General features: G+C 45.7%; 1 protein-coding gene across 1 annotated transcript; it reads left to right on the forward strand.

The window, feature by feature from the left end:
* The first annotated feature begins 3,433 nt into the window (after positions 1 to 3,433).
* LOC148833630 (zona pellucida sperm-binding protein 4-like) lies at positions 3,434 to 7,659 on the forward strand. The gene is made up of 14 exons (XM_088915457.1): positions 3,434 to 3,797; positions 4,211 to 4,330; positions 4,584 to 4,702; positions 4,788 to 4,989; positions 5,150 to 5,268; positions 5,732 to 5,831; positions 5,906 to 6,028; positions 6,116 to 6,288; positions 6,426 to 6,523; positions 6,617 to 6,744; positions 6,869 to 7,049; positions 7,134 to 7,275; positions 7,375 to 7,450; positions 7,574 to 7,659. The coding sequence occupies exons 1-14, from the start codon at positions 3,434 to 3,436 to the stop codon at positions 7,657 to 7,659; spliced, it is 2,031 nt and encodes a 676-aa protein (XP_088771583.1).
* The last annotated feature ends 3,438 nt before the right edge of the window (positions 7,660 to 11,097 follow it).

Genomic DNA, 11,097 nt, shown 5'->3' on the forward strand with positions numbered 1-11,097 from the left:
CATGGGGGGTGGTTGGGCTCTTGAGCAAGTCAAATTGGTGCAATTATCCACGGTCATGTTACCAACCTGTAAGGGTCTAATGGTGTCCTTTGCCACTGAATTGTAGTTCCTGCAGGGGTGGGACTCACTGCTGGTCTCTGGCAGTCTGCTTCCATCATGAAGTGTCAACCTGACTTGGATGTTGTCGGGGGGGTATAAATCACTTGAGTATTAAAAAATTGCAAGACCTTCTATACTGTATATAGCGTTACTTTCTCAAGCTTCACATCACCTGTGGTTTTAGACCAATTGCATTAGAGCATGTTTGTGAAGCTCTACTCCTTTGAGTGGGTTTTAGGCAGTGTAACCATTTCAAATGGTGAGGCATCTCTCCATCCAGATCTCATTCCTGCACCTAACTGTGAGGGTTTGGCCAGAAGTACTCAAGGGGCTTGGAGCAGTTTTTTTTACCTAGGGCAATTAAAAATGCTGCTGTGTACAAGGGTGCAGTTGGAAGCTTTTCATGCCTAATAATAGTACACTTTCAATTCCAAATGGCAATGAAATATTTCTGGTCTAGTTAAAGATTCACTCGCGGGTGAGTGAACTAAAACAATAGTGATGGCAGGAGTCTTGTTGGTATTTTCATGTTTGAGATCAGCCAGAGGGTGGGTTGTAGGACTTCCTGGGAAGGAGACCTGCATGAACTGTACTCCTCATGGTGGCAGTTTCACTTCAGTGCAGGACAAAATGCCTCTAACAAACTTCAGATGGAACCTTTAAAAGTGGCTTCTCAAACCACTTTACAGTAGTAAAAACCAAGCAAAGGAGGCAACAGAATTACAGAAATGAGGGGAGAAAAGGGGTTTGCAATACAGTAGGACAGTAAAATGGCAGATGCAGACCCAGTTCCATAAAAACCCTTCTCAAGAATGTTTGGATCACTTCCACAAGCCCTGGTCCTGATACTGGCTGTGGTGTTCTGTACATGCCCAGTTTTGTTCATTGTGCATGTAGGCACCCTGCTGAGCCAGGAGTTGTAGTAAATAATTTCAAAGAGGATGAAAATGGTGACTCACTTTTCTTAGCTACTGTTAGAGGTAAACATAGGAGATAGTCTGATATTTGAGGAGGAAGAAGGATGATTTTACAATATTTGCACACCTAGGCGTCTGGATCTAATATGAGCGGCAGGTGCAGTGTCCTCCACAGACAGGGATACTGCACTGGCTTTACAGAGTTAATGGGAGGAGCCCAGAAGCAAAACTTCAGTCCTGTTGCAGTTAAAAGAAGGACATTTTTGTTCTTAACACTTGCTTTCATATAGAAAAGTGTCTAATTATGTATTGTCAGCTCTTGGGTGCTCTTATTCTATGCAAATCAAGGGCCGTTTAAAGATTCGTGTTTCGAGCCACGTATTTAAAAAAAGTGAGGATTAGTAACTTCCTGTATCACAAGACCGTTGTTTTCATACTTTTCATTGTATTCGGCATACTGCACTACTTGGACATACTGTAATGTAGTGCGTACACCCTGGACACATCGCAGCTCTATTTATATCGAGCTCTGTCTGAGTTTATTTTTTTCCATTTCTGTTGCACTATTACAGTGGATATAAAAAGTTTACACACCCTTATTGAAATTGCAGGTTTTTGTGATGTAAACCCAGAAATTAAGATAAATCACGTTAGACATTTTTCCATCTTTAATGTGACCTTACAACCAACAAAATTCAAGAGAAAAACAAATAGATAATTATTAGGAAAAATAATTTAAATAAAAAAACCACAACACCATGGTTGCATGAATGTGTAGACTTATATCCACTGTATGAGTCATCATGTAACCTTATTTTGTAACTTGAATTTTGTGATTTCTACCCCCTCCCCTGCCCCCTTGAGCTCGCAGAAGAGACATTTCATTACCAGCAACTACTGATTCACGGTGTATTGTTGTGGATTTGATGAATACAATTTGATTGATTTGATTGCAAGAAGAAAAAAAATCGTAAATGTGAAAAAGAATCGGGATTTTTTAAACACGGCACTATGCAGCAAGGTAACCAGGTAGTTCATACAGTAACTCGACTGCAAAACAACATTGGAAACTCTACCGTCTCACATGCAGACCAGAGGAATCTTGGAAAGTGTTTTTATTTTCAGATAAAACAACCGAAAATATAACCAACACACTCTGTACTTTTCATTACTCGATGTGATTAAATCAACGGGTTTGCATTTTGTGCAATCTGAGTTCGGTGGGGTGGATGTTTCGCATTTGAAAATAGCGCCTCTCTTTTAGAAGTATGACGCAAATACAGGAAGATCGCGACCATCAGATCTTTCAATTGTGATCTTTGATAAGCTGACCCCAGTGGCAGAGAGCTGAAATGATTTCTGATCGATTGTCTGCATCTCCAGCGAAGACCTCTTTGAAAGCTTCATTTGTCGAGAACGTTATAATGATCGTTACACACGCTAGTAAAACTTGAAAAATATTGTTACAGTTGTGACTATAGATTACATTTGCAATTCGCGAGAAGAAGTTTTCACCGAAACAAATTGCACCCGTTGTTTTCATCACATCGAGTAGTTAAAAGTACCGAGTGTGTTGGTACCTTTTAACTGGCTTGTACAGTCACGTGATTACCCGAAAAACCAAGGCTCTCGGAACCGACAGCAGCAAAACGCTGCTTTCAACAGCACCAACCGGCACAAAGGTAGCACTAACGAATGAGATGGGTTTCATCGTTTGTGCTTTCTGTAGGGGGGGTCAACCTCAAGAAGATGCGTTTTTAAACAGTTATGCCGACTCACACTCTGTCCGTATTAGGAATACAACTGAACGGAAATTAACTAGTTAAATGTTCCCGTTATGAACACACTTGTCACCTTGAAGAAGACTCTCCTGTAATCAGCTTATTGTCACCTGCCTTCCCTTTCAACCTTCATGCCTAACATCAGCTCGTGAGATGTATTGTCATACGGAGGTGTTTGCTGGCGTTTCAATTTGCTCAGGTCGTCAACACAGCGAGATCTTCGAACACAGTGAAAGCTTCCGCGATCAGCATTACAGCTGTGATGTTAATATTATGAAGAATCATTGTGAAATTCGATCAACGGCATTTCATCACGATTTAATAAGGTTGTTTACAAGTTGTATGAATCAAATGTACGGTTCCGCTTTGCTATAACTCTTTATCCTTGTCAAGGTTATATTTGATATTGTTTCAGTTTAGACTGATGATACAAGATCAAGCAGATCACGCAGCGTATCCGGGCAGCCAAGCCGTGTCACGTGATTTCACTCGCAACAGCGCGTGAGAATGTTCTGGATTTCCTTACCTGCTCCTGATTGGCCCACAGGACAGCGCGCGTCTCAGTGCGTGTATACTATAAGCCCCAGCAGCAGGGCCGATAGTTATTCTTTCTCTTGAAGTGTTTTTGTCTGAAAAATGAGGAGAGGAGTGGGTGTGATCGATTTCCTTTTGCCTGGATTGTTAGCATGGCTCTGTGTTGCAGTGGCCCAAGCCCAGCTCAAGGGTCTAGATGCTGTTTTTGGTGAAGAGGAAGGTTATGATGGTTTTGAGCCCAATGTGGGTAGTCCTGTATTCCGAGAGACCCCACCAGATGGATCTGATGGTTATTCTGCTGGAGAGATGAGAGGGGTGCTAAATGGGGAAGAGCAGGACTTGATGGAACTGAGCTCTGATGCTGAGGGGGAAGAACTGGATAAGGACTCTGGTGCTGATGTGCAGAGAGATGTGGTAGCAGTGACAACTGGTCCCTCTGGAGCAGATCCTCCCTCATCTGACCCTGGTAGGGAGTTTCTTCAAATCTGTGGACTGAATACAACTGCATGGTAGTAAAGTAGTTCTGCTGCATTTCCTCTAAGAGGAAGTCTGGATGCATAGGAATGGTCATGACCAGTCGAATATCTGCATGTATACTTTGCATATGGCTGCTCCTTCTTTCCTTTAAGTAGTTCTGAAGGAATCTTCATCTAGACTGAAGTGTGTTCTTGTAGCTCTTCACAGGAACAAGTAAATGTTTATTCCATGCTGAGAAGAGAGAGTTCTAGCTGTGGAACCATCTTGGGTCAAGGCTCCACAGCCAAAATGTTTATTCCATGCCCAAAGGACAACCCTTTACTTGTTCCTTTGCTGCTGCAGCTACCAACGTGAAGGTCTTTTGCCCAGTAACACTTCTTGCTGTCCTCTCTTGCCTCCCAGAGTCTCAGGGTGACCCCGAGCAGCAGAAATCCCACAGCCGCCCCCTGCTTTCCTGTGGCAAGAGCAGCATGATGCTCAAGTTCTCTGTGAGGAGGTTCAGCCGAGTCTACCTGCTGAAGGGTGAGGTTCTGCCCTGTCCACTGTACCTGCATCCTGCAGCATAAGGTGACTGTAGTGGTATAACATGAGCAATCAGCTGTGACAGGCTGGAGTGGTGGATTTCCTGTAAGTTCCCGCATGAGGAGGCAGAGGAAGGAATGCAGATAGTTCCTCAAGTCATGTTAATGCAAGGGGTGTCATTGACATAATACTTAGTGCTGGAGTGAGAGCTTAGCTGTATGAATTTAACCCCCCTCTTTCCTACTTCTCCCAGGTAAAATGGCTCCTCTCTTGGTCAGTAGCCTCCCCAAGAGATGTGGGCACAAGGTGTGGACCACCAGGAGCTGGCTGGTCCTGGTGGCTTCCTACAAAGGGTGTTACGTTAGGACCTGGGTAAGGAAGCAGTCTGGTGCTTAAACATGCTTGGGTGAGGTTTTTCAGTGTGGAATTGAACCCGTGATCCTCTTCTCCACTGCAGAGGAGGAACCAAAGGCAATACTATGCCCTGACAGTGAGATACTATGACAAAGAGCAGAGGAGATGGGTGACTGGCACTGTGTCCTGCCATGTTACACTTGCCCCTCCACCCCCACCCCCTAGAGGCCTGACCATCTCCTGCAGTGAGGTGTGCATGACTGTGACCCTGCCTGCTGGCCCCTTGGAGGAGATCAAGGTTCAGAGTGAGTGATTGGCAGTGAGAGCGCCACTTCAGCAGGGTGTCAGTGCATTTCCCTGGTAACATGCACTGCATCGCTGAATAGATGTGAATACATCTTAGCATCTTGTTCATAGTATGGGCCATGAAATCTGACCATTAATCTTCTTGTGGTCCCTGTGCAGGTTCCTCTGGCAGTCTGGTGTCTGTCCTGGACACTCCATCCTGTGGATACTCAGTGACTGCAGGGCAGCACCTGAACACCCTCTCAATCCTGTACACTGGCTGCCATGTCCGGCTTGTGGTGAGGAGTTTCACCTCATGGTTTCATGAACAGAACATGGTTGGACCCTTAACAAATAACTGAGCTTCTAGCATCTTCACATACCTCTTTAAGATTAATAGCAATGCCTGTTGGCTGTAAATTTGGCATGTATTTGGAGTCTTTAAACAAGTAAGGTATTTTGCAGTGGGGGGGAATATGCGTTGTTTGGGCTGTGGAGCCATCTTTTTTTTTTTTTCAGATGTAGGGTGCTCACACCCAAAGAAGGCTCCACAGCTGAAGTGTTTCATTGATCTTTCCAGCATGGAATAACCCTTTACTTGCTCCTTAGCAGCCTATGCATAGTAATGTAGCTAGCTACTTGTTAAGATTTCCAGCGGGCACTCCAAATCAGACCACAGCTGGTCCCTTAGCAAAAGGAATTGCATTTGATAGCATCTTCAACTTCTTCCCAGCAGTGGATTAATAGCCTTTATTGTTGTAGGATCACCGCTACACTGTCAAGGTAGTGTATGTTCCGAAAGATGGACCAAGAGGAGAGATTGTGGTGTCCTGTCCCTATCGGCCCTACAGACCAAGGGAGGGTGAGTGAATGGGTTTCTGTGGTTTAGCCATTCCTTCCCTGGTTGTGCTGACGTGTCTAATCCGATCACTGTAGGCTGCAAGATACCCAGGAGCCATCAGGTGGCCTGTGGTCCAGAGAGGATCTCCACAGCCCATTGCTTGGCTAAGGGATGCTGTGTGGACCCAGAAACGTCCTCTTGCTATTATCCCCTGGAAGGTAGGCCTTTCCATACTATCCCAGTCCCGGGCAACTTCCCACCCTAAATGGGAATGGACAAATCCTGACTTGCCCTTCTCTCCCCAGAGTGCACTGCCGACAAGCACTTTGTCTTTGCTGTCCCTCGGACCATCTCTGTACCCCCTGTGGATCCTGCCAGCCTGGTGATTGCTGGTAATGCGTCCTGCACCCCTGTGATCTGTACCTCAGAATTTGCCATCTTCAAATTCCCTGTCACTGGCTGTGGGACCCATGCTTTTGTGAGTACAGTGGGGAAAGGGACCAGTTAAGAAGCCCTAAAACTGACTGGATAGGGTTCCTCTGAACAGGAGAACTACCCTCCTGTGGGAGGTCATTAAGCCTGGACTGACCCTGCTTCTACCTTGTCTCTGCTCAGGTGGTAGGAGAGACCACCATCTACCTGGCTGAGGTGGAGACTTTGGCCAGGCGGAACATCCAGAGCTATGGAGTCATTACCAGGGACAGCCCCTTCAGGTGACCAGGGATACCATGTAGTTCTGAGCTTCATTTCATGATCTCGGGTCTGTTTAGGTGGTAGCACTTGTGTAATCCTCCACTGCTCTCCAGACTGCTGGTGGAGTGTCGCTATGCTGAGGGGAACCTGGCCAGCACAGGCTACCTGGTGAAGAGCCCCTACCTGCCCTCTGCTGTCCTGTCCCAGGGAGTGTTTGGGGTGCAGCTCCGGATTGCTACAGGTGACGCCTCTTAGCAGAGGGACAATTGCTAAAAATCTCTGATTTGGGTTGAACAACCTGCTTTCTGTAGAATTCCCAATATGGTACAGCAGTATAAAATGCTAAGCAACCCTTCATCTTCTAGACGAGAGCTACTCCAGGTTCTACCCTCAGTACCACCGGCCCCTCCGGCTCCTGCTGGGGAAGCCGGTCTACCTGGAGGTGCGACTGCTGAACGCTCCAGACCCCAACCTGGTGCTGCTGGTGCACTACTGTGTTGCCTATCCCCGGTCCGGCCAGGCTGTCTGGGTGCTGCTCTATGATGGGTGAGGGGTTACTGTGTGTGCAGCTCTAACCCTGGGTGGTCAGTCAGTTTCAGGCAGGGTACTGATCATGGTGCCTCTCTGCAGCTGCCCCAATCCTCTGGACTATGGCCACACGTCCACCCTCCACATCCACTCCACGCTGCTTCTGCCCAAGCACCACCGCCGTTTCCACATCCAGACCTTCCAGTTCCTGGACAGCACCTCCTACTCCTACATCAATGAGGAGGTGAGGCTTTTTGAGGATGCAGGCTCTGTAGATCCACATGCTGAGTTGTCACGGTTATCCCCACTTTAAAATCCCTCTTGCCATTCCCCTCTCCTCCAGATCTACTTCATGTGCTCCACAGAGCTGTGTCTACCATCCGAGCGGCAGTGTGTGGAGGGCTGCTTTGATGGCCGCAGTGAGTGTCTGCAGTTTCATATTCTTCCCCAGCATGGGTTCCTTCTGCCTGTGCTCATCTGATGCCTTGCTTTGAGCTGCTCAACAGTATCTTCCCCTTGGGGGCTTCCTGTTTCTCCTGCAGAAATCCCAGTGCTGGAGAACCCTGATGCTGACAGGCGCTGTGTCAGGACCCCCTGTCCAGGAAAGGAGAATGGCCCCAGGGACTGAGGGGTACATAGGGTACCAGTGCACTCCTTGGTCTGCTTTTTAATGCTGAGTGTAACATCAACAAAATACTATTGAGGATTCCCCTGTAGGGCATGGGTCTACTTCTCATATCTAAGCCTATTGTAATTCCCATCTATAATCCTGCTCCTGTTGCAAGCTTCTTAAGGAAATGTCTCTTTCTGCAGTCATAGAGGGTTTTATCCTCTTTTTCAGCTTCCTGCGTACTGCTTTGTGCTCCAGAGACCAGCAGCCTCTGTGTCTCAAGATGGTTTTGTTGGAGGAAGTCAATCCTAATAAAGATGTTGCAAGTGACTATGTGTGGAGTAATTGGGGGGGCTGGGCTCTTGAGCAACCAAAATGGGTGCAATTATCCATGGTATGTCATGGGCTTACCGTCTGTAAGGGTCTAAAAGTGCCATCTGGCATTTGTTAGTTGCTACAGTGAGACCCTGTCATTCCTTGGCAGGTGTAGGTTACTTCCAGTGTCTTGGTGAAGTCTGCCTCCACTCAAGTGTCAACCTGGATTTTAGTGAACTTGTCTTGTGGGTATCTTTCTGTTCTGGACACTTTGAGTCAAGGCAGGTTGAGCTTTTGCCAGAGCAGTGTGTATTTTCACAAAAGTAATTTAGGGTTTTTGCAAAATATGCTGCATGACCTGTAAGAAGGAATTCATAAACCTTCAGCTTAGGCTCTATCTGGGAGCTAGACAGGGGGTAGTAACCTGTAGCTTCCACGATGAGTTTGTGGCCCTATCGCCTTAAAGAAAGGTGTGTAAAATCCTACTTGCATGAGTGATGTGACTCAGGCAGTGTTAACAAGAATGTCTCTGGGGTGTCTATACAGATCTCACTGCTGCAACCACCTGTGAGACCATTGGTGTACAGGGTATCTCAACTTGTTCCATGATGCTATTCCTCTCTGCACCAGTGACAAGGTGTTCTGGAATGGTTTGTGAACGAGAGGACTGTCCTAAATCACTCCTTTTTAAACATCTAGCTGTAGAAGTGGGTCCATTTAAACATGGATAGTAACAGTTTATGAAAGAACTTGGATATACAGTGCCTTGCGAAAGTATTCGGCCCCCTTGAACTTTTCAACCTTTTGCCACATTTCAGGCTTCAAACATAAAGATATAAATTTTTTATTTTATGTGAAGAATCACCAACAAGTGGGACACAATTGTGAAGTGGAACGAAATCTATTGGATTTTTGAAACTTTTTTAACTAATAAAAAAATGAAAAGTGGGGCGTACAAAATTATTCGGCCCCCTTGCGTTAATACTTTGTAGAGCCACCTTTTGCTGCGATTACAGCTGCAAGTCGCTTGGGGTATGTCTCTATCAGTTTTGCACATCGAGAGACTGAAATTCTTGCCCATTCTTCCTTGCAAAACAGCTCGAGGTCAGTGAGGTTGGATGGAGAGCGTTTGTGAACAGCAGTTTTCAGCTCTTTCCACAGATTCTCGATTGGATTCAGGTCTGGACTTTGACTTGGCCATTCAAACACCTGGATACGTTTATTTGTGAACCATTCCTTTGTAGATTTTGCTGTATGTTTGGGATCATTGTCTTGTTGGAAGATAAATCTCCGTCCCAGTTTCAGGTCTTTTGCAGACTCCAACAGGTTTTCATCCAGAATGGTCCTGTATTTGGCTGCATCCATCTTCCCCTCAATTTTAACCATCTTCCCTGTCCCTGCTGAAGAAAAGCAGGCCCAAACCATGATGCTGCCACCACCATGTTTGACAGTGGGGATGGTGTGTTGAGGGTGATGAGCTGTGTTGCTTTTACGCCAAACATATCGTTTTGCATTGTGGCCAAAAAGTTCGATTTTGGTTTCATCTGACCAGAGCACCTTCTTCCACATGTTTGGGGTGTCTCCCAGGTGGCTTGTGGCAAACTTTAGACGAGACTTTTTATGGATATCTTTGAGAAATGGCTTTCTTCTTGCCACTCTTCCATAAAGGCCAGATTTGTGCAGTGTAAGACTGATTGTTGTCCTATGGACAGACTCTCCCACCTCAGCTGTAGTTCTCTGCAGTTCATCCAGAGTGATCATGGGCCTCTTGGCTGCATCTCTGATCAGTCTTCTCCTTGTCTGAGCTGAAAGTTTAGAGGGACGGCCAGGTCTTCGTAGATTTGCAGTGGTCTGATACTCCTTCCATTTCAAGATGATCGCTTGCACAGTGCTCCTTGGGATGTTTGAAGCTTGGGAAATCTTTTTGTATCCAAATCCGGCTTTAAACTTCTCCACAACAGTATTACGGACCTGCCTGGTGTGTTCCTTGGTCTTCATGATGCTCTCTGCGCTTTCAACAGAACCTTGAGACTATCACAGAGCAGGTGCATTTATACAGAGACTTGATTACACACAGGTGGATTCTATTTATCACCATCAGTCATTTAGGACAACATTGGATCATTCAGAGATCCTCGCTGAACTTCTGGAGTGAGTTTGCTGCACTGAAAGTAAAGGGGCCGAATAATTTTGCACGCCCCACTTTTCATTTTTTTATTAGTTAAAAAAGTTTCAAAAATCCAATAGATTTCGTTCCACTTCACAATTGTGTCCCACTTGTTGGTGATTCTTCACATAAAATAAAAAAATTATATCTTTATGTTTGAAGCCTGAAATGTGGCAAAAGGTTGAAAAGTTCAAGGGGGCCGAATACTTTCGCAAGGCACTGTAGGTTCACTTCTGTTGTGTGAGAATATTTTCCTAGTCCATGTCTGCATTTGTGGGATGGTAGACTTTCTGATATTTTGCAGATGTTATCTGATATCTGTGTGCACTTTGTATGTACAGTAGTATCCTTTAAAATCCTGCTTTCCCCCCCACACTGGTGACGAATGTGCTTTTGCAAAGAAGGAGCATCAAGTGTCTTCTCCTTCAGAAAGTGGCCACTTCAAGCTTTTCAAAATACATGTTGGGATAGACGGGTTGAATCTTTGCACGTTCCTTAGTGCACATGTCTGAGAGAATGAGAAACTGATTACTTCTTCACGTTTTAATCAATCACACCGCCATGAAGTATTAAGAAGTGCTAGCTAAAGCCTCTTTGTAGGAATATGCAAATGTTCACTTTTTAATGCTACATCCGCAACTCTTCTGATTAGGGTATGATATCGCGGGCAATTTTTTTTCCCGTTTACACAAAAGCACAGAACATACTAACAATGCAACATTAACCACCGACCCCCACCTGTGCAACAGAGAATTAGATTTGTCCTCGCACCGGTAATGGAGTGCTTGCACTCGGCAGACGGGGTTACTGACGGTCAAGGTCGCCTTGGGCGGTCACTTGATCACCTGTAAAAAGGTGCTGTATCTCGGGAATGAAAGCAGCAGAAACGCTACTTTCAACCGCACGCACCGGCAAAAGCGCAGCACTAAAGAATGAGGTGGGTTTCATCGTTTGTGCGGTTTGTAGGAGGGCCA

The sequence above is a fragment of the Atractosteus spatula genome, chromosome 5 (assembly GCF_055471065.1).
Source record: "Atractosteus spatula isolate fAtrSpa1 chromosome 5, fAtrSpa1.hap1, whole genome shotgun sequence".
Taxonomy (NCBI): domain Eukaryota; kingdom Metazoa; phylum Chordata; class Actinopteri; order Semionotiformes; family Lepisosteidae; genus Atractosteus; species Atractosteus spatula.